This window comes from Zootoca vivipara, chromosome 9 (genome assembly GCF_965207765.1).
Source record: "Zootoca vivipara chromosome 9, rZooViv2.hap1.1, whole genome shotgun sequence".
Lineage (NCBI taxonomy): Eukaryota > Metazoa > Chordata > Lepidosauria > Squamata > Lacertidae > Zootoca > Zootoca vivipara.
The window spans coordinates 56,211,133-56,234,406 of NC_142592.1; the positions used below are offsets into that span (position 1 = coordinate 56,211,133).

Below are 23,274 nucleotides of genomic sequence, written 5' to 3' on the forward strand. Positions count from 1 at the left end.
AATGTTCAGCTAGTATCTGTTTTAGTACACTGATTGTCTGGTCAGTGATAATCCTACCGCATTCCTATTGGAAATTTCAGTGTGTCAATCCAAGCTTCAAACAAAGCAGAAAAACAATTCTCCAAGGCTGTTTTGAGGAAAGTCAATTTAGTTACATTTCCCTCCCAAACTTAAGGTCAGTATAACAAAAGGTTACTCGTCTTTACATATCTCAAAATTAAATTAACTTCATTTTCACCAAGTAGGTTGCCTCTTACACCTCTGGTAAATGGATCATGTGAAATAACCTGGGCCTTTGTGTGTTTGCCTCTACTTGTTTCTCAAGGAAGGAGTGGTAGGATATGTCAAGTGAGGAAATCATCATCTAACTATGTTCTCTCCCACAGATGAACTAGACATTATGGTAGACACAGGGCTACAGGTAAAACAGTATTCTCATTACTTTTTCTTCCTCCCTCATAAGGTCTAGTGAAACTCACCATGCGATGTCTTGCAGTGAATTCTCTCACCTCAGCACCCAAAGAAGGAGGGAGGCAGGGAAAGTCAAAAGCGATGACATCATGTTGCATAGCAAATTTCACTTGGCATTAAGAAGGGTGTGTGGGCAGAAGACTACAGAGTTTTGGGTTTTCAGTAGCATTCCTGTGTGTGCAGTAACATCTAGTTCTGCTCTTAATGTCTTTCATCTATGTTAATTCCAAGTACCATTCATTAAACCAGGCCATCAAGTGTAGAGGTTCATTCCATTAACAGCAGATGATGACAACTGTTTCACATGTTGTATTGAATTTCTGTTCCACACGCCCTGAAGCTGTGCATGATTTTTCAGAGAGAATGTGGTACTTGCTGGGGCTGTTCTGTGATGGTCCCTTATGAGGGTGCTAATGCTGATTCAAAGCACAGTGAATTAAAAAACACAAACTTATATCAATTACTCTCTTCTCTTTTTCATCTTACTGGGCAAAGTGGAGGCTTCCTTGCCACAACAAAGTTTTATTTCCTAAAGGAAAGCTAGCAGATGGGTAACCTATACGCATTACCACCTTTTTGCAAGATGCAACTCATAACTGGACAAAACTTTGTCCTGAAGAAGTGAGACGTATTTTCAGAGCAAATGAAACCCGGCTAAGGGATCTTGCCATTTAGGTAGCTTCACAGGCAGAGTAGCCCAAGATCTGATAGAGAAGGGAAATGGTGAATTTTAACTCATTTGTTTAAAAAGATAATTTAATAAAAGAACTTGCAGCTTAGGGAGGGACCAGTATGTATAGCTAGCAAACAGGTTGTTATGAACATTTGCATAAAAATGCAATGAGAAAAGAAGAACTCAAGATGGAAGACTGGAAGGTACCTGCTTCTCCCCTAAGAGCCTTCTCAACAGCAACTCCCCTTTCCTCCAGCTGCCTTTGCTTCTCTTCTACTTGTTCCAGCTGTCGTTGGATAATCTATGGGAAAAGAGGGAAAACAGACACATAGGTTCTCATTCTCCTGTGTTCAAATGGCAGGATACTAATTTCGAGAATCTCCAGTGCTTCCAAAGCAGACCAGCACCACCTAAGAGCTGTTCCAGAGGCACACATCAGAGGGGCCTTAAGGTTTTGTAATTGACGATCAACTCCTGGGGAAAAAGAGAGCATTGATGTTTTCCAAACAATGACACATCTGGGAATTCCCCCCCCCCAGTACCTGGTTTGGCAACATGCTCTCCATATGTCCTTAAAAATGGTGGGTGAAGTGTGCACACTATGGGGACCAGGGGCTCGTCTACACTTTTGCTTTCCCCCAGGGAAATCTACTCTTCAGCACGGAATCGGAGCAAATGTCAACCAGGTTTCCCATGGATTGACTTTGCTCCGATTCAGTGCCAAAGAGTGGGTTTTCATGAGGCAAGCAGCGGGGCAAACAGAAAACTTCCCAGACTCATGCTTTCTAGGCATGGGACAAGCAAAGTGTGGACAAGCCCTAGATACGTGGGAAGTACTCACACACCTTTCCCCCAAATACCTTCAAATAATTTTGGAATCTTTCATCAAATCCTACCTTTTCCACAACACCTCTTAACCATAACCCCCTACTATATTCGAGTAATATGAATTCTTCTTCTTGCCCCATCAATCAGGAAGTTTATTCGGCTTTACGCCCATCATAAAACACAACACAACAAAATAAATCAAATAAAACAGCAGACTCGTTCTTCTTGCCCCAGTGTCCACCTTCATCTCCTTTGTCTCCATTTGGTCAAAATCTAGACTGAAAGTTCCTCAGGGCAGGGATATGTCTTTCTGTTTGTGCTGCTGTGTGAAGTGTTTTCAGGATATTGGTAAGTCACACATTCTCCAGTTACTGTTTTGGATCCCTACAAGGCAGAAGTGTACATAGGTATATCGTTTGCAGCTGCTCATACAGGTGTCTTACAAAAGCGGCACTCCAGGCAGCAACAAGAGAGTAATATGTACTGTTGTCAAACCTTACATATAGGAAGTGCAGTTCTGTACCACCAGAAAGATCAATGTAATGTGACCTTCCTCAAGACATGCAGATTTTTCTGATGCACACTGCAAAGATGTGCACATAGAAGGTTATCTTCTTAAAGGCTCATGAATTTTTCTTCCTGGAAATTATGAATGGAAATTATGGCTTTACCTGAGCCCTGTGTAACCTCTTCAGCTCCTCCTGCTTGGCTTGACGGCGAGCAGCTTTCTGCACCCGCCTGGTCAGTTTGGCGTTGAGCTCATCCTCCGTATATGCTTTCTGCAGCAATAAAGAGAGGAATGCATTTCAGTCCCTTACAACAAAGCTGTCAGCCTGATAAGTAGGAACAGAAGGTGCTATTTGCTGGGCTTTCTTCTCAGTGGGCAAGCTGTCAATTTGAGTGCTAACAGTGCAGTGCGTGGGCCTTGGTGCAGAAGTAAGGTGTGAAGGAAAGGCATGAATCAGGTGCAAAGCAGTGATTTAACAGAGAGCTTCCAGTTACGGCTAAATTCTCTTCAATTCTCCTTGTGGCTTGCCCTAAAGATAGGAGGTGTCCCTGATTTCAACAGCTTTCTTACAAAGAAGGGAGCCTGTTGTATTACTTTTTGACGTAGGCAAAGTAAAAGAAAAGAAAAGACCCCTGTGACCAAATCATCTTACGAAGTAGGGTGAGAGTTCATTGTAGATTAAAGTACACGGTATACTGCCTATTTCATTGTGCTACCATGAGTCCAGGTTGCAACTCCTACCATATTTGCAACTCCTACCAATCACTTAATCAGCAGGTCATGCAACCACTCAACCTGCATTTTCAATGCAACAATAGAGGAAACTCATTATCTAAAGGGCTATGTAATACACTAAAGGCCTATGTAATCACTTCAACCTGCAAATGGGAATAATGGTGATATGAATTCTTTGCTATATTAAAAAGTAAATACTTAGCACATATAAAACTAGAACACAATGAGGAAAGTTATGCAAATATCCTTCCAGCTCACATAAAACATTCTAGGCAAGCATACAACTGTGAGAGCACCCTAACAGCAGTCTTAAATGGTCCAGTAGCAGTTGTGTCACATGGGCCTGCTGTTCATACAACTTAGCTATAAATTTGTGGTGTGAACTAGCTATATGGGGTTACAAGCTGCCTATGTCTTCCAGTTTTATGGACACATGCTCCAGTGTCTTTTAAACATCTTGTCAAAATCATTAATATACACAACTAGTTTCAAGATAGACATGCAACTTACAGAGTTGCTTTGGGGCTGAGAATTCACATCTATGTTGTAACAAGACGTGTGGATCATGTGTTTTCCTAACATATCATCCTCCCTTGACAATTCAGAGCAGCCCCCCATTGACACAAATATCCCAGCATCGCCTATTACCTTCATGCCATTTTAAAAAATCAAGTCAACCAGATTTGGGTGGCTGAAATCTTGGTCAGATTAGAGATTGGAAGTCATTAGAGTTACCAGAGTTTATTAGTGCTAAAAAGATGCTAAATCACAAGAAGATCACTTTGGAGCCCCACTAAGCCCATAACTAACAGTTTCACTCGTAGCTTATGTAAGTATTTGGCCACAGAATGTGTAAAACTGATGTGTTTGCCCTGAGAAAAGCAAATCTGAGAATTGCCTCTTTCATTATTTTCTTATTCAAGACTCCAACCTGAAACCAAGTGCTACTTCTCATATTACATTTTTATATGTTAAAATCCACACTTTAGCAGGAAAACCTGCATTTCCTAAGCTGAGAATGCGTGCACATTTCTTTCTCATTTGGCTCAATGTATGCACCTAGAAGCTGAAGCATGTACTGTACTAGGCCAGAAGAAGAAAACACACCTGGATGACAACTCTCACATTACAATGTGCACGCCTTCACAGATGTGTAGATTTCGACACACAAAATGGTAGCATGAGAATATAACCTGTGAGCAGAGTTGGAAGCCATCACAGCACAACAAACTTGATACTGGTTTCTCCCAAGAATCTTGGGAACTGTAGCTTGCTGAGAAGTCAGTTTGACATATCTAGGTCATACTCACATAGAACTCAAGAGTTCCTTAGGGAAATGGAACAGGTACAAAACCAATTAGAGCCTCTGATGTGAATGTGCTTAGAATGGGAAGAGGGGGAACTGAGGTGATATTGTGATACCCCCTAAAACAATATGCTACTTGGGCTGCAATTTGGAACCAGCTTTTATCAATAATTCAGAATTAACCAAATGATTTGGAGAACTGTGGCAATGAACACAAGTATTTGCACAAGCTGTTGTTAAAATGATGCTTGTTTTGTGCATTCTACCTATGTGTACTTACATTTTTACACTGACTTATATGGAGGGTACAGAAAGATATCAATAAATTATAATGGCCAAGGCTACTGTGTGGCATGGTGATTAGAGTAGAGCAGTGTTTCCCAACCTTGTGCCTCCAGCTGTTTTTGGACTACAACTCCCATCATCCCTAGCTAGCAAGACCAGTGGTCAGGAATGATGGGAATTGTAGTCCGAAAACAGCTGGAGGCACAAGGTTGGGAAACACTGGAGTAGAGGACTAAAATTGGGGAAATCCAAGCTCAAATCTCCATTCAGCTCACTAGGTGACCTTCAGCTGATCTCTTCCTCTCAGTTTACCCTACCTATCAGGGTTGTTGTGAGGATAAAATGGGGAAATCTTGTAAGCCACCTTGATCTCCTTGGAGGATGAGCAGAAGAAAAAAAATGAGCAGAAGAAAAATAATTTCAATTTATACCAGATATAATTAAGTACCTAATATGTCCAGCAAAATACCCTTTAAACCCTTTTTTAAAAGCAACATACCAAGATCAACAGGTTCTCTCTCTCTGGTTGATCCTTGATGCACATACTGCATGCATTTCAAGTGAGCATGAAGGTTTAGGATTTGACATTTCCTTGATCAGGTTGCCCTTATTTTTTTTTAACCATTTCATACATGCACAGTCTGGAATTACATTAGTACAAACAAAGGCAGGGAGATGGGGCACAGACTATAGTTCTGGTAGGTTAATAATGGGAATGCATGCAACTGTGGCCAGTCAATGAGAATGGAGACACTACCTTTGATGCGTATGATCTCTTGAATGCCAAGGCGTGTGGGACGTAAATCGACTTTAAAAGGGGGAGGGGGAAGGAATGGCAAAGGCAAAAATAAATAAATAATAAAACCCACACACATAAAATGGAGCACAGTCAGTTAAACATTAAAAGGCTGAAAACAAAATGCACAGTAACAGACACAGAGGTTGCTCAAAGTGCGACATGGCACTGTGTATGAGGGTGAATGCTTCAGAATCAGGAAACAAACAAATACTTGACCAGGCCTGCACCGCCTGTGACCCAAACCCAAATGCAACCTACAAGCCATGTATTGTAGCCTGTCAGATGTACAACCCTACCCACCCCCACCCACCCACCCCCGCTGCCAATTTTGGTAGTCACAGGCAACAGAAAGAGTTGTTCATCAAACTCTGGGTGCACTAATATACATGGCTTGGGAGCACTGTTCAGCTTGGGAGATGGCAGGGATCACAACTTGTGGAAGTCCAGGCCAGACCAATTTTGGTACAACATAGCAACAAAGCAGCTGTTTTTAATTAAGAGATGTTATTACTGTTGCTCAGACTACTGATTCACTATCATAAGCTTAACTCTCTTTGCTCCTGCATGAACAGTAAAAAGAGGATTACACAGAGCCCTCTCCTTGTTTCACTCCTCTGTTGCTTGCATCCTTGCCTGGGCCAAGGCAGAAGCAAATGGAAGTTTGCAGGGCAGGTAGATTGGAAGAAAAGGGTTCTGCAAAGCTTCTGTCACTATTCAGAAGGAATAGTGGAAGGAGAGAGTTTAAAGGGCCACTATGGCAGTGACAGAGTTCACATGGGAGAAAGCAGCTGATCATACCCCCCCCCCATGTGTATCTGTGCTTCTCCCCTGAGGAATGGTCACATAACTATTTCTTGTCTAATGAAACTGTGTATGAATGCCTAGCCTGGCATTCAATTCTGACTCCAATCTTCCACTTGAATTGAGATTTACCTTTACAGAAGTTATGGTTTTGAACAGGGCACCTAGATATCCTTCCACACTGTTTTCACTGGAAAACACTCAGTTAAACAATTTTGCAAATGAAACTTTGCATGTGGTGCTGCTTTGGCTAGTTGTGCAGAGCAAAGAGCCAAACATGGCATTGAAGCCTGGTCAATTATCTTGCTCCTCCCCAAAGCATAGCCATCTCAGAAGTGTTATAGCAGGAATGAGGAACTGTAACCCTCCAGAAGTTGTTGGACTATAACTCCCATCAGTCCCAGGCAGCTCAGCCCAAGGACAGGGATGAATGGTGTCCAGCAGCAGCTAATAAACAAGAGTTTCCCCATCTCCGTTTCATAGGCTATAAGTGTGACTCTTTTTAAAAATGAAATGTGATTTTTCAGAACACTGAATTTTGTGCCCTATTTATTATTATTATTATTATTATTATTATTATTATTATTATTATTATTATTATTATTTTGCTATTGCATGGTACTTTTTATGGAATTGCTTAAAGCACACATGTCACCCTGCCTTTCAGTACTTTCAAAGTGCACTTAATCTTCATTGAATAAATGCATAAACATGAAGGGAAAACTGAAATGCAACTAGAGTTTAGACTTTGGGTCCTCCAATATTACACCCACAGTGTCAAACATCTGCCTTAGCATAAGACCCCTGCTTTAGACAAAACCTCAGCCTTCAGCAGGCTACCAGAACAAACAGTCAGATCCTTGAACAAACAGTCAGATCCTAAGTATGTCAAATATTTTACAACATCAGCACATACACACATACACTGACCAAAGCTCCAAGAAGCACATATCCCACAGGAAGCTATACCAGCATTTATTTAGAAGCTGCTTCTAGTGTTAGAAAGCAGACAAAACTAAAAAGCTAATCACAAACATTACAGTAAATGACATCATCAAACAGGCAACCTTTGGGAAGAGGATATGGTGTTGCAACAAGAGCGCTAGCTGCTGGGTTTCGGTCTATAAGCAGTTCATGATCGGTCATGTAGCAGAGAGAAGAAAATATTGGTTCAGGAGGTACACACAAGACCATGCCCTTGTATTCCAGATTAGTAATCAAATTTAGACCATCCCACAACACCCTGCCATTTCTGTTCTCACAACTCACCAGCATGGAAAACATGAAAGCAAAGAGCAAAGGTGGCTCTATGAACTACAACTAAGCATTGGAGAACAGACTGCAATTGTGTATTTCATCCTCACAGATGCTCCCCTCTCTCCTTCACCACAGTCAAGCCATGTATTGTCACTGACACAACAATCCTGCAGCCTGCTCCTGATCTCTCTACTGAGGTAAGGGAGCTGCTTTGTTATATGCATCCCAGCTCAATGTCAGAACTGCAGAGGATTAGTTAGTCCATGGAATGTTTAACCACCCTTTCATTCATGTAAATGGAGGAGGTAAGATTGGTAAAATGACCAATTACGTCTACTCTTTCAGTGCATATTCCTTCTTGATGCAACTCTCAATGCATATTAATAACAGTTCTTTGCTGAGGATTAAGATACCTGGAATGCCTGCAATATTCAAAATACACAACAGAACAACCATTGCGTACTCCAATGGCTATTTAGAGGTGAAGTAATTCTTACTCTTCATCACATGTAGGCCACCTGTGTGAATCAGATGTGGTTGAAGTGCTAACCAATCCATGATGTTGAGGCAGCTTCAGGACTCTAAGCCAGGGATTGGGTACCAAGGCCCTACAGATGTTGCTGGGCTGCAATTCCCACCCTCCCTGTCTATTGCCTATGTTGGCTGGTGAAGGTAGAGTGGGAATCCCACAACATCTAGAAGGCCACAGGTTCCCACTTCTGCTCTATGCGGACATGAATAAGTAACTGCTTCATGACTTACCAGAACCCACCACATTGTTACTACTACCCTTTCCCATGATGCTGTTTCCAGCATCCCCAGGTACCTCCTCCTTCCTTTGCATCCCAGATGTAATGTGGAACCTGCCAGGAAAAGCCTGAAGGCAAGCATGTGGGAAGTTGGGGGGCAGGGAAGGGTCCAATAAAAAAAACAACACGAGCTCAACAGGAGTGAATTAGATATGTTAAACATGGGGAGAAACTCAGCGTCTGAGTATGAAAGACAGTCACATTTACAACCTTACATCATCATCCTTGGATAGCTGCCTGAGCTGGAATTTATCATCCAATATAAAAGTGGCCAGTTGGAGTGCTTACTCACAAGCAGATCTTTTAGCAGGAAAAACTACAGATTATTTGCTCGACATGCAAATAATCATACTTGCAAAAAGACCGCCATCTTGACATTTGAAACAGTGCTTCTAGGGTGTTATTCACTGTCATAAAACTGAACAGTGCAAGGAACTTAGCACCTCTTTGATGAGGTAGTGACTTTCCCATGAAGCTTGGAAATTGAGTCCTAAACCAGTGGTATGGTTTGTTATGAGGTGTAAACCACACAAGCCATTCCCAGTACACATCGAAGGAACAACAATTGGAACAAACACACCAGCTTTGCAAGCTGCATCTCATTCTCAACAGGAGCAATGTGAGATGATAAATAGATGCTACAGATCACACAACTGAGGTTGAGACATAACCAGTGGAATCATTTAGGAAAGAGATCCAGCATTTCAGGCCATAAGTGAGGATTCCTCAGGAGGACCTATATTTCTGGATCAATGTGTTTGTTCTATACCCCAAGGGACAACCGATATAAAGCAATTAAGTGGTCAGTGTGCTAAATATGCATGTCACAGTTCCTACATTTGCTAAAAGTGTGTTTGTATAGATAGGCAGATCATTTGACCTGTGTAGATACCATATATAGTTATTAATAGATGTGAAAAGCAATGTTCTTCATAAACACTGAGTTTTTACAGTATAATCCCAGATATATCCAAAAGTGGGCTTTGGTCTGCAGGTTTCTTCCAGCCCAGCTAAAGTAAATTAATAGGAAATATTAAACATTAATCACTTCAGCTTTTCTAAGGTTTTATTATTTATCTTGGCTTTGAAAGAGCACAGCTAGCTCGACATTTCCCACCCAGTTTAATCTTACCTCTCGCTTGGATCTCTGTGAAGAGCGCTCTAAGACGTCATCGTTGGAGAGGTCAGAGTCCTCAGAGAAGCTTAAGTGTCGACGTAGTTGCAAATCTGAGATGGTAAAGAAACAAATCAGATGACACAGCCAGAGGAGCAGCTGGCATCATAATGAACTTAGATGATGAGCCTCTTGAAGTCTGAAAAAATAATACACCACCCACTGCTGCTACTTTGACTAGAGCAGCTACCTCTTTCACCTGGAGCAATGCCCTGGCAGTTTGTGATCCCCCCTCCCCATTTTTAATGGTGTTCTTTGACATCTGTGTGCTCAATTTCTTTAATGCTGAAGGACACATTTCTCCTCCCTGGTCTCTACTAAATTTATTTCTAACCACATCACTGAGAGCCATGGTGGTGCAGTGTTTACAGTGTTGGACAGGAACTGGGGAGACTGAGGTTCAAATCCTCACTTGGTCATGAAGTTCACTGGGTGACCTTGAGGTACTCACTATACCTCTACATAGCCTATCTCACAGGGTTGTTGTTGTGAAGATAAAAAGGAGTGTGTGTTTATGCATTTATGAGTTCATTGGAAGAAAGCAAATATACAGTTTATCTGTCCCTGTTTTACCTACAGCGAGACTACATCCCTTCTCTTCTATGACATGGGAAAAAGATATTGTGCTGCTGATATTAATTATAATAATCTGTGGAAGATCTAAGAGTGTGACCTTTTTGCACCTCCACTAGTAACTTTCTCAGATGCCTTGATTTATACTTCTTCAATACTTTTTTTTTCAAAAAGCAGTGTCGACATTTCTTGAAGAACAGCTGGGACTTATTCTTTCCACACCAAGCAAGTTATCTGGAAGGTATGCTACCGATTAGGGCAATACTATTGCAACTGGCATGGAAGTTTATGAGCTGGGCCTCAAGCTGCAAGTTGCTGAGTATTTCTGATTTAGTCTGAGGCACCTTTATTACTTATTCTCCAGATAGCCAACCTGCTATTTTAAAAGTTATAAACTGAGTCAGACAATATATGAGAAAGAAAACCATCAGATCACTCAGAACACTATCCTTCAAACGGATTTGTCCAAGTGGCTTGAAATAAGAGCAGGGCACAGAACCAAATGCACCTAATCCTAAACTCCCAAGCCTGGTTGACAATGAAGCAGACTGATCATACTGACTTCACCAGGCTTGAGATGAGACCTGGGGGGGAGAAAACGATGACTCATACATCAAGCCTAACACTGCTGCTGATACAAATCTCCCTAGAGTCTGGGTGTTGCAGCAAAATGGAAACTCATGGATGTGTCCAGTCATGCCTCACAAATCTAGGCCACACATGTGATTTTTTTTGTAGCCCATTTGGGGCACTTGGATAAAACAGCTGCTCCCAGTTAGGCAGGGAACAGTGATACCACTGGGTAGCTGTGTACCCCTCCCCCAAATGTGCATGCCTGTGAATATTCTGTTTAGGAGTAGGGGGCTATTTCTCAATCATCATCAGATAATCTCTCCCCCCCCCAGCCTCCCACAAGAAAGCTGTTTCAACAATTTCATTTTTAAAAGGGAAAGAGGTTGCAAGAATTGAAGGAGTCCCTGAAAGCACCCACAGAAAATATACATGTGCCTTGCATACATCACTTCAAAGGGAGCTTGTGGTGTGTTTTTCGCCAGATGTCATCCCTGACTGCTTGGAACTGGGGTCCATGAACATCCAGAGGAACACATATTCCTATTCCTCAAGCTAATACTAGAAATCCCATGCTGTTGTAAAACACTATTTTTCTCATGCTTTCCTTGACCCTGTTCTGCCTTTTTATGCTTATCTTTCCTCCCTCCTTAATCACCTCCCAAATTGCTGACGGCCGCTGTTAGGTTACATTGCTCAAATATCTCTTGTGCTCATATTCTGTGCATGGAAGAAATCTGCAAAAGATTTTCAGGTACAGTGGAATCACTAAAGAATGCAGTCAGTGGCACTATACCTGCTGCTCTAACTAGTGGAGACGCCTTATGCTTCCCAGAATCCACTGTGGCCCCACTGGAAGGTGTACTAGGGCAGGATTTGTCATCTGTCTTTTTCTTCTTGTCTTTCTTATAGCCAGAGAACACAGACTTCCACAGTGATTTGGGCTTTGTGGCTTCTTCAGCTGCACTGCTGGATTTGTCAGAGAGCTTGCTGTCATTCTTGGACTTCTTCTCCTTTTTGTTCTTGCGGGGGGAGAAAAGAGAAGTCCTTTTCTTACTCTTCCCTCCAGAGCCTTCCGAGGATGTGACTGACCCATCACGCCCACTGGTGTCTGCAAAGGGTGAAAAGAACCTGTCACCACTAGCCTCGTGTTTCAGCGTGGGGCCTTCCCCAGCTTTCATACCCAAATGCTTCTGGGATTCAAAATACAGCTCTTTGGTCTTTGAAGGCATGGTAGATGCCTTGTGCAACTTGGCGGCACCAGCAGCATTGGCCATCTCCAGATCTTTCATCTTGCATAGCTGCTTAGCCATGGCATCACGTAAGGCCTGGCTCTTGATGGACTTCTCTCTGGCTCTCATTCTTTCCTCTGCTAGCTCCTTCGCTTCTGCAGAGACTTGAGGGAGGCCTCTCTTTTGCTGGCTTCCCCCTTCCATTGATGGTGGCCCACCATTCTCTTTAACAAAATGTAGGTGAAGAGGCTTCTCTGGCCTCGGCCTACTGGGGGGCGTGTAATATTTTTCATGGATGCTCGAATCCTCAGTCCTCTCATCATAAGTGTCCTCCACATCATCAGCAAATGGTATCTCATCCACACTCTCCACAAATGATTTCCGCACCTCCTCTCTGGAGGGTTGGGATGGCTCCCTGGCTGGCCGGATCCTTTCTATGGCTGCTGGTGGCGGGTGAGGTGTTTGCACAGAAGCTGGCTTAGACTCAGCCTCATTCTTCCAAGTTGCCTGATGCCTTTTTCTTCGCAGGGTTGCTGGCTCTTCATTTTGAGGTGGTGGAGGAGGAGGGCTGGATGGAGGAGTGAGCATGGTGGAATCAGAAGTGTTGAAACTCTGGCTGGCCAATGTTCTCATGTTTGATGAACTGCCCTGAAGACCCAGTCCAGAACTGCTGGACAGCTCTCTCTTAACATCACTCAAATTTTTCAGCTCTCTCTCGGATGGGGATTTTGGAGTCAGCAAAGAAAACTGCTCACTGTCTAGCTTCGCTGTGACTGGCTTCTTTGGGGCTGACTGAGGTTTTACAATGTGGATCCCCTTCTCTTCTGAAATACGCTCAGGAGTGTATGTTTTCAGGGGGGCAGACTCAAGGGGGGAAATGGTAAAGCTTGGCTCTGGACCCCTGCTTCTGTTCACAGGTGTGAGACCCAAACTCCTCCGGATTTCAGCACTCTTCATCCAGAACTCCTCCACAAGGTTATTCCTTTTCAAAGCTTCTTCTGCTGTGGTAGGGCTCCCCAATTTTTCCACCTCTCCATCTTGATTTTTTAGGGCAAGCTTGGTCAAAGGAGTGGAGGTTAAGGCTGGGACTGGTTGGAAGCACACAGGTTCCCCTGGAGATTGAATGGATGCTTCACCAGAGGGTAAAGGCTGTGAACAAATAGGCAAGGGGGTGGCAGGTGGAGATGCAGGTACTGCAGGAGTTGCTGGCTGCGATTTCACAGGTGATGTTGGTGTGATGGTCTCAGGCATTGCAACTGGCTGGGACCGTATTGGAGAGAGTGGTACAGGTGGGCTTTTGACTTTTTGGTCATCAGAGATCTTGACTTGTGCTTCCTCTCCTGGGAGGAACGGTTCAGGGAAAAACCGTACATCTGGGGATTCATCTTTGCAGGGCACTGTTGCAAGAAGCTCCTTTGAGTCCTACAACAGACAGATAACAGATATAAAACACAGAGCATCATCAATGGAACAAAACACCCACCAGCAGGTTCTAGACCAAAGAGTTCTAAACTTTGTACATACCAGCTGTGCCATGTTTGCCACAGACCCCTGGATTGTTACGAGCAATTCTGGGAAACATTCTAGAGTGCAAACTCTCCTCATATGAGGCACTGGCCAGAGGATGCAATATTGCTGGATGCAGGGATCTGGATTGCCAGTGTGTCACCTACAGGGAAAGTACTGGGTAAGCAGACCCAAGCAGGACTGAAAAGCAGGTGGCCGAAACTGCAAAGGTCCTAAGTGGGAAGAGAAGACCTAACCATATGGGAGAGGAGGACCGAAGAACTGTCCCCATGCAAAGGTTGGTTTCTCATACCTGGTTATGGCCCCCGTGGTGATGGCTGATGCAGAAGTTTGTTTGTGGGGATGGTAGTGATGTGGGTCCAGCTCAGGCAGCCGCTGCCTGCAATGTACTGGTGGTGGCAACAGCAACAATAGCTGAGTAAGAAGCAGCCATAGAGTAAAGTGGTGTGGCATTGTTGGTGATGGTGGTGACAGCAGGGACGCCTGGCTCTAAACTGAGCTAAGACACGTTGGGGGCATTGGCATGGGAGGGGGAATGTGGCAAACAGACCTGGCACATACACTAGTCGTCCACCAAGTGTGAAGTTCCGCTGACTACAGTGATCTGTTTCCAGCAAGAATCACGCTGGTGAAGAAGAACCCAGCAAGACTGAACCTTTCTGCATTCTGCAGTGCAGTTGGGGGAGCAAGAAAGAAGACACAAATTTCTCCTTCCCTGTCCCAGTTGCATAGGATCTAAAAGAACCAAACTAAATATTATCCCAGCCTCCTGAATTGATTTGGGGCAGGACTGGAGGGCACACACAGCCCTTGTAACAAATCACATTTTCCAGTTATAAATATCAGGGAGGATTTGGTTTCTAAGAATTCCCATGCAACACTGGGTACTTTCCACTATCAGAATTTAATTCACAACCCTAGCTCTCAACAGATTCAGTAATATGATGCAGATCATAGGGCAGAACAGACAGACAGTTGGTGAATAAGGACCATGAATAAGGACTACAGTACTAGCCAATATGAGTTATTCCTTCTTCAGGCATTATGATAGCATCACTTTTATATCTATTTAGAGCACTGTATAATTTTTGGACATTGTGTCACTAATGACTGTCATTCTTGTCCTGTATTTTTTTATTTTATTTAAGCTGTGCTAAAAAACAACAACACAAGGCACGTGGATTGCATTTCATAACACTAGTTCAAGTCACATGAAGTGCCAGCAAAGATGATTGTTGGGTGACTTCTGACAAATCCTCAAGGAATGACTGACTCAGCTCTGAATAAGTTGGAAAATTGTCCTGCACCAGACTGAAGTAAAGAAGATTCTGGGAAATGAGTCTTTTACCTACAAATCTATGGGAAAGAATAAGGAGGAAGTCTCATTCCGCCACCGCCCACCCCCCTTGTCACAGAATATAGCCAATTAAAAGTACTGCTTGATACTAGCATGCTGTTTCTTAAAGTCCAAAGTAAATCAGCTTTTCAAAGAGTTAAGGAAACTCCAGAGCCTGGGGTACAAAAGTAAAACAGAGCTTCACCTAAGGTATCAGCTGCTTCACATATTGTGCCCATGATGTGAGAGCCTTCTCTGTGATAGTGTCCCAACTGGTCTCCTGTCTTGCACTGGCCCTTCTTTAAATATCTTTAAATGATTTTATTTACTCAGGCATTTACAGTGGGGGCAGGGCAGTCATTTGAAAGATGTGTATTTTCTGTTGTTCTATAGACATTTAGCTGATGGGTGGGATATAAATAATTCAATAAATAAATAAATTCTTGTGAATCAAATGAAGAGTGGTGTTTTCTAAATGCACATGCACTGTGTCCTTACAGAATAATATATGGATGCACTGTGGGCTTTGCTTGCAAAAACAACAATGAGAGCACCAACAGGGATGAGATCACACCTTCTCCATAGGTAGGTTTGTGTTCCTAGGATTCTAAGTGTGTTGGAAGGGCCTGTCTTGATTTTTGAAATATGCTTTAGACTGCTGAGGCACTTTATGAATAATAAATATTGTTATTAAAAGCCACTATTTGTACAAAAGCAGAGTGTTCACAAATGATGCCTCTGTTTTGTACTCTGGAATTTTTTTCTCCAAGTACCAAATATAACGTAAGCAGCACTCTCACAAACTCAGTGGCTTCAGCTACCTCAATTAATTTCTTAAAATGCATTCCCATTAATTTTTCACCCATTTTTGTTCTAAGCATATTCATTGCAGAATGTTTGGAACTTGTTTTTATAAAGAGGTTCTAAACCAATTATTTGCCAGTCCTGTTTCAATGAGAGAGGCACTTCCATGTGCATTTACGTTGCAAGCCATTATAAAGCAACACAAATAAAAATTGAAAATAAGCTTACAAATATTTTGTGTATGGTATGATCAAGTTTCTCTTTTAACATTTTACTCAGCTGGCTACGTAAGCATTAGCTATGAAGAAAATCACAATCCATTTTCTTACTTCTTTTTCTTCTTCCTTGTGATTTTCAGCTGGAGTAGGCAGAGCAGCCCTCTCACACGGTGACTGATCAGGCAGACAGAGCTTGCAAGGGTCTGAAGGAAAACCAGCAAATAAGTCCACAACTATTTTAAACCAAATGAAGTGAATTGAGTTTACTGCCACCTCCTTGCTTATTTCCAGATAGTCAACTTGGTACTTAACCTGAATACTACCATTCCACCCAGTTAAACAAGACAGTCACAGTGCTATGATTGGTACAATCTGATGTGATGCATATTGCTTGGCAGCAAGTACGATTAAAATGAGTGGAGATTACTCACAAATAGGTATGCGCAGGATTGTAGCTTTAGATGCTAAAATATTACACTGCTTGTAGAGAGGGAGGTGTGGCTCATTACAGGTCTGAAAGAAATATGTTTAGCAGTAAAGGCTAGATGAACCACCTTGTTGGACCAGACCCAGGGTCAATCCTAGTCTATCTGATAGTGGCCAATCAGAAGCCTCTGAGAAGTGCACAAGAAGGATTCAGAGACACTAATTGTAGCCTATAGTTACAGGTAGGTAGTCACGTTGGTCTGTCGTAGTTGAAACAAAATAATAAAAATTCCTTCCAGTAGCCCCTTAGAGATCAACTAAGTTTGTCATTGGTATGAGCTTTTGTGTGCATGTACACTTCTTCAGATACACATGTGCATGCACACGAAAGCTCATACCAATGACAAACTTAGTTGGTCTCGAAGGTGCTACTGGAAGGAATTTTTTTATTTTGTAGCTTATAGTCATTGATAACCCTGTCTTCCATGCATTTGCCTAATTGCTTCAAAGCCACGTAAGCTAGTGGTCACCACCACATTTTTGCGGTAGCAAATTCCATAACTTCTAGAAGGGAAGGATGAAAATTAAGCCAGAATATGATAAGAGAAGCCTTCGTTTCCAGGGAAGATAGGAACAAACCCCAAAGGCAAGACAGCAGAAGCAGCTTCCACAAGACTCATGCCAGTCTAAGATGGTTGGCTGTAAGTCGTGGAGTCCTCCTTCTATAGAGCCAAAATGGAGCTACTGATGGAAACTAGCACCACAGAGGTATCCCATACTGAGAAGACTCCCCAATGTGAACATGGCTCCAGCTAGTACCCCCTTATGAAGCCTGAATATCCAAATAAGATCAGCTGCCATAAAAATGTCAGATGTCAAGTATTATTCCTTGGCCTTTTATTCTTTTTCTTTTAGGGCTTTTGACAAATCAGGTTTTAAAAAGGCAGCCTAGACTTAAGCAAGACTATCATTTCCATAACCTGACACAACATTTTCCACGTGTACACCTTCATGGCAGCCACCTGCAAGCATTCCCTGAGTAGCAAATGTTCTCTGGCAACTTGGCCACAGATTTACTTAATGAGAACCATGTATTGCGTTAGAATACTGCACTGCCTGCAGTGCAGACTGCTCAAAACTGCTTGGGGCTTCAGACTTGATGATTCAATTTTGGTACCTTCTGTCTCAATGGAAGGGGCAGCTGTCTCTTCTTCTTCTTCTTTTTCAGAGACTTTCAGCTCCAGTTCTTCTGCCTTTTCTTGATGCAAGCGGCACTCTGCTTCTGCATCTGATGGGATGTCATCTGCTCCCCATTGTTTATCGCAAGGAAAGGAGAAGAACAAAAACTAAAGGATCTGACATGCAAATCTTGAGTGTCTTCGTGGTAAGATTTCACCTTGCAAACCCAGAGTCAAGAGAGATGCATGAAGGAAAATGGTGGCTGTGACAACAAGATTTGAAGGCAATCAGATGGACAGAGGGTGGCCGGCTCACCTTCTGCATCTGATTCTCAAAATGCCCCCCCCCCACCTTAAAACAATCTGCACATTCTCTGAATAATTAACTTATCCTCTATTACCTTTGTACACCCATTTAGCATATGGCTAGTTCTAGGTCAATATTGATAGCAATAGGTTCTCTCCACTCATCTCAGAAGCTTTCTTGAGCACCACTAATCCTCAAATGAATAAAACATTACAATTGTAATTACAACTGTCTCCACACACTGCTTAAACAGCAGATGCACTGAGCTCAAGTGTTTTGGGGTTTGTTAAGTCTTGCACAAAATACCACCACTGCACCCATTTGAGACACGACTTTGTACTAAAGAAACTATGTTTGACAACACACTAGGGAGTTCATGGTCCCATACCATCATCCAACTCTGCACCTGTGTCCCCATCTTCAATAGCTTCTGCAGGCTCGGTGCCTGCCTCATCTTCATAGTCGTTCTCCCCACACAGGGCTAGAATAAATACGATACACAAAGAAATGGGGGTAGGGGAGAAAACAGATCTATGTAAGTTCAAGTTCTAAGATGTACTGTGGTCTCTTTAGAAGTCAACTTTTGTGTGTGAAGAACTAAGTGCCAGAAACAGTAACATCATGTGATGCAGACTTTGCTTAACTATACCACTAGTTAAAAGTGAGGTGTGCTGTATGTTTGTATGCTGCTGCCATAAAACCACACTTTGCATATTAAACCTAGCATGTCAGAAAGAAAACTATATAGAACAATTTTTTAAAAACCAACATGGAAGCATTGAAACCTATTTGAATTTGAAATGGTAAAGCCAACCATGAGTTGCACTATATTACACTACTGATTATGTAGCTCAGCTCACAGATACATTTAATAGGTTAACTTTGCCCATCTCTGCCCTGAAATCACCTGGGTGACCTCTTAGATCATATCTGAAAGTCTATGACACCAGATTTGTTTTCTGTTGGGTGCATTTTGTCTTGCAAAGCAGTATGTTCAAAGCACGGTTATATTTGGCATGATTTGAAATGGTTTGACCATATGTTTACCAGACTTTGGCTGGTCTGTGCAACTATCCAAAGCAAGCACTGCTTGGGTAAGCTGGAATATAGCACCTCAGAGACTAAAATAATTGGCGTTAAGTGCTGCAACATTTTGGAACATCCTCTTTAAAAAATGAACTTTTGTAATTGCTCAGGCTATCACGCAATTTCCCATAACTGCCCTGTTAACATTATCAAGATATATTTATTTTATTTATTTATTGAATTTACAGTATATACCGCCCTATGCCCGGAGGTCTAAGGGCGGTTCATAGAATAATCTCAGGGTGATTCACAGAATAAAGATAAAGACCTCAGAAGTCATGTTTAATGGAGGTACAGATTGGGAACACATTGGTGCAAACATATATTGGTGTGGTGGAGACACATACCTATTCACAGTTATTGTACAAGTATGCATTTACACACACTAGGCAGTTAAAGATGAAGTGCAAGGGGATAAAAGCTGTCACACCAAAATTTGTGAGCTATGCACTACTGTAGCCAGAAACGAATGGAGCCAACGTTTTGTCCAAGTTGGTCAGCAGCCACAACTGGGTAAGACGGTATGCAGCCATCCTGTAAGCTCTGCTGTCAGAAGCAAAAGGTTTTAGAAATGCACTAACTACATTCATGCAAAACTCAGGTGCCAAATCTCAAGTAATCACTTTTCTATTAGGCAAAGTTAAATTTCTAGCTTGTAAAAACCTGGTTCTTCTTTCCTAAAATGCCCTCAATGACAGGGGTTATTCTGAATAATAAGTGCAGGGAAGGAGTAGGGCATTTTCCAGATGTTTTAGACTGCAGCTTCTTTCAGTCCCAGACAGCATGCTAAATGGCCACTACATCTGAAGAGTGCCATGTTGGCCACCTCTGATCCAGAAGATGGTCTGGCAAGAACAGCTAACATATTCCACCTCTCTCTCAGATTTTAGGGTTACAACAAGCTTCCGTTTGTTAAAGCATTTTCTCCTCTTTGAAATGATGCACTTTCAAATTAAGGGGGTGCCCAGGTCTCTCTCAGGAATAGAAGAACTTAGAAATTCACAACTAGGGGCCGCTGTAAACATGATGCTTCCAAGTCGCTGTAATATTTTCCAGCCAGGTGCCTGGGACTACACACTGCTCATGTCTGCCATATGTACAAGGGCCATTGTGGCATAGTGGCTGTGAAGAAAATGTTTCTAATCCAAATGTCACCTCTGCTATTAATTCAGAGGAAATAATTATAAGGCAAGCTATCATCTCTTAAAATGAGCTGACATCTACAATGTGGGAATAATCTTAACCTATTTTACAGGATTAATGAGAAAAAAGATTAATGATAGAAAAAGTGTGAAGTAACTTGAACCCTTTGTTGTATAATGCTATATAGTTCTATATAAACGGCATTATTATTATTATTTGCATAAAACAACCTTAAAAATGTAGAGGCATCTGCATAGCTTCTTTGAAGTGCCACATACAAGAAACGTTAGATTTAAATTGGCCCTAATTTCCTACTGCACAAATGAAAAATCTGTTTCCTCCTCAACAACAGCTGCAGCTCCTTCATAATACACATGAACCTCTTTTTTGTTTGGCCTGCCTTCGGAGAGGTTAACATGGAAGCCTAATTCATGCAAGAATTAACCATCTCAGTGAGACATGCAGCCTCCTCCCTACTCCTTCCTCCCCAACCCAGCATGCAGTAGCACCAAAGGCATAGATAGCTCCATGGTTAAAAAAGGGCCAGCAGCTGGAACACTAAAATTCCGGGGAGGTGGTAGCACCAGCAGTGGCGGGCAGGGTTACTTGTGAGCTGTAAAACAGAACATCAGCAAAACTACCTCCTGGGACTGCTTCCAGCCACGCCCGCACTGCCTCGTGGCGTATGGAGGGAAGGTCCGATGCTGAATTAAAATAAAATAAAATAAAATAATAATAAATTTCAAAGCAACAAAACAAATACTTTGAAAGTGAAACATCTGAAACGGAAACATCAAGGGAGGGAAACTTCAAGAAGAGCAGACAGACCAAGGAGACACCAAACACAGGGAAGACCAGACTCAAAAGTCGTCCCCCACCTCCAAAAGGCGGGGGTTGGGGGAGAAAGATGAAGCATGAATCCTTGAGGCATGAGTAATTGCTGCAGTGGTTTTTGCTACCCACCTGCAAGAAAAGATGTTCGTTTCTGATAGCAAATGAATCCTTGTCCAAGCTCTGGATCAATCAAGCCTCACTTAGACTACTGGTGGCCATTTCTTTTCATTCAAATCGCAACAGTTCTGCAAAATGTATCCCTTTCCCTATCAGTATTATGTCCCTGCCTCCCCTTGGATGGTTGAACTGATTCTTCTATTCCCACGCATTTACTGCAGTAAAGTGTGTGAAGTGCTGTATCAGCTTTTCCCAAACTCGTGTCTTCAGATATTTTGGACTACAACTCCCACCAGCTCCATCACAGTGGCAAATGGCCAGTGTTTGTGGGACTTGTAGCTGAACACATCTAGAGGGTGCCAGGTGCAGTCAGGCAGTCAATGGCCTAAGTCCAGCACAGAGTTAGGCTTACTTAAACTCAAGGATTTCATTGGGTTTATGTATGCCTAACTGTTGGGTTTAGAATAGTGTCCTCACACCAAAGGCTCTTCAGCTCTCTGTGTCTTCTGCCAAGCTCATCCGTTACAGATTCATTTGATGCCAGCATTACCCAGAGTGCTGTTCCCTATTTCCTAATAGCCCTTCACAGTCATCAGGTTCTTACTTCTCACACCTGACAAAGCCTTTCCTGTAGAACTGTAGACAATACAAAGGAGTGACTTTATGTCTAATTTATCGTCTTCCATATGGTACTCCTTCAGCAAGCCCTAGTCTCTTTTCACCATTCTCTTGTATTTGTTATTTATGTGACAAGGAAGAGTAGTTTTATACTACTAAATTAATCTGTGGACAGTAAAAGCAGCCTCCAGTTTATAAAAATCAAGATGGTGAATAAGATAAGAGGAAAGAAAACTCAGAAGATTCCAAGAAGGGCACACAGATTCAGATTCTAGGTCACCGGTGAAAGCTTATGTAACACACTCATGTGGAATAAAGCAAAAACAAACATCTACTTCTGTTATAAAATTTCCTAGGTCCCAAGATTTACTGGCATTCCAAGTTTAATTTTTAATTTTATTTTACTTTGAGAAATAAGATCTCGGTGTTTGGGACTGGGCCTTCTCAGTTTTGGCCCTGTAACTTTAGAACCAGGAAGGAACAATTTCCTTGACCTAAAGAGGTTTGCTATAAAAAAAGTTTGATACTTCCTGAGACAGACAGACAGACAGATCGAATATGCAGTTGGATGATGAAAGGCATGGCTGAAGACTTAACAGCACCTAAGTGAGGCTTCCAAAAAACAGGAGAATTCTGGCTGGGGAAATTATGCAGCCAGAGGTTGAAGGTTAGGCATTTCCTGACATCTGAAATGTGTAGAGGTAAAGTGGAGTGAAAAGATAACCTTTCTCTTGCAAAGTATTTTCAATATTAATCAAACACAGAACATCCATTAAAAGTTAGTTCTATATTAGAGGGAAGACGAGACACTGCAAATCATTTGGAGAATATAACCAAAACGGAACCTAAATGGACTACAGATCCTGACAGCTTTGTAGCAGCAACATACTGCTCTCTGAATACTAGGCACATGATGAATCCCTGCAGCTAAAGAATTACCTAGACTTAAGTCTGGAACCCACTGCAAGAGGAAAGTAACAAGCTGCACAGTTATTGTGCAAATCAATTACTTTATGGGAAGTACCTTAGCAACACAGACCTGGAATGACATAACAAACATCAGCTCTAGGCAATGGCAACAGCAGGCATTTCCTGGGAGCTCTGAGCATAGGAAAGGGCCCACTATCTCAACAGCAACAAGTTTACTTTGCACAGGAAGGTCAGAGGCAATGGAAGAGAATTTTCAGGTTTCCATGCCCTGCTTTTTTCTGGTTAACAAGGCCCACAGAGAATGCTTTGTATGGATTTCCCTGCAAATCCTGCATAGAATAAGGAGCATTGAGCAACGTCTCTTTAGCTACAGGCAAGATACTTAAAAGCATTCCGTTCCAGCTTTTAAAAGAATCATCCAAGGAAGAAGAATCCAGAACTGTCATAGGCAATATTTGTCTTATATTTAGGACATTTCCCCTAATGTTTAAGAAAGAGCAACCTTCTTAAAACCTTCTTATTTAGCACTGCACTCTCTATTCTTCTTCAAACATTTCTCAGTCATGCAGTAGATATAAATATATTTAAATAAATGCAAAAGTAAAATTATTCTCTTCACAATGATTATACACAATTCTTTCAGATTCTCCAGACATAATTTGGCTTCTAGGCCATTCATCATTCTTGTTACTCTACTCTGGATCCCAAATTCCAACTGAGGTCTCCACA

General features: G+C 42.2%; 1 protein-coding gene across 36 annotated transcripts in view; it reads right to left on the minus strand.

Moving 5' to 3' along the window:
• Nucleotides 1-23,274, minus strand: part of MICAL3 (microtubule associated monooxygenase, calponin and LIM domain containing 3) — a 190,388-nt gene that overhangs the window by 24,229 nt on the left and 142,885 nt on the right. For 21 of the 36 annotated variants that reach the window (XM_035126938.3, XM_035126940.3, XM_088676901.1 and 18 more), the window contains 9 exons: nt 20,688-20,750; nt 18,206-18,298; nt 17,510-17,635; nt 16,018-16,109; nt 11,586-13,443; nt 9,605-9,699; nt 5,564-5,614; nt 2,644-2,751; nt 1,352-1,445 (listed from right to left, as the gene is read on the minus strand). In XM_035126938.3, the coding sequence (XP_034982829.3) occupies nt 1,352-1,445; nt 2,644-2,751; nt 5,564-5,614; nt 9,605-9,699; nt 11,586-13,443; nt 16,018-16,109; nt 17,510-17,635; nt 18,206-18,298; nt 20,688-20,750 (2,580 nt within the window). The remainder of the gene's footprint in view (nt 1-1,351; nt 1,446-2,643; nt 2,752-5,563; nt 5,615-9,604; nt 9,700-11,585; nt 13,444-16,017; nt 16,110-17,509; nt 17,636-18,205; nt 18,299-20,687; nt 20,751-23,274) is intronic. The other 15 variants (XM_088676905.1, XM_088676899.1, XM_088676903.1 and 12 more) reach the window with 2 other exon arrangements.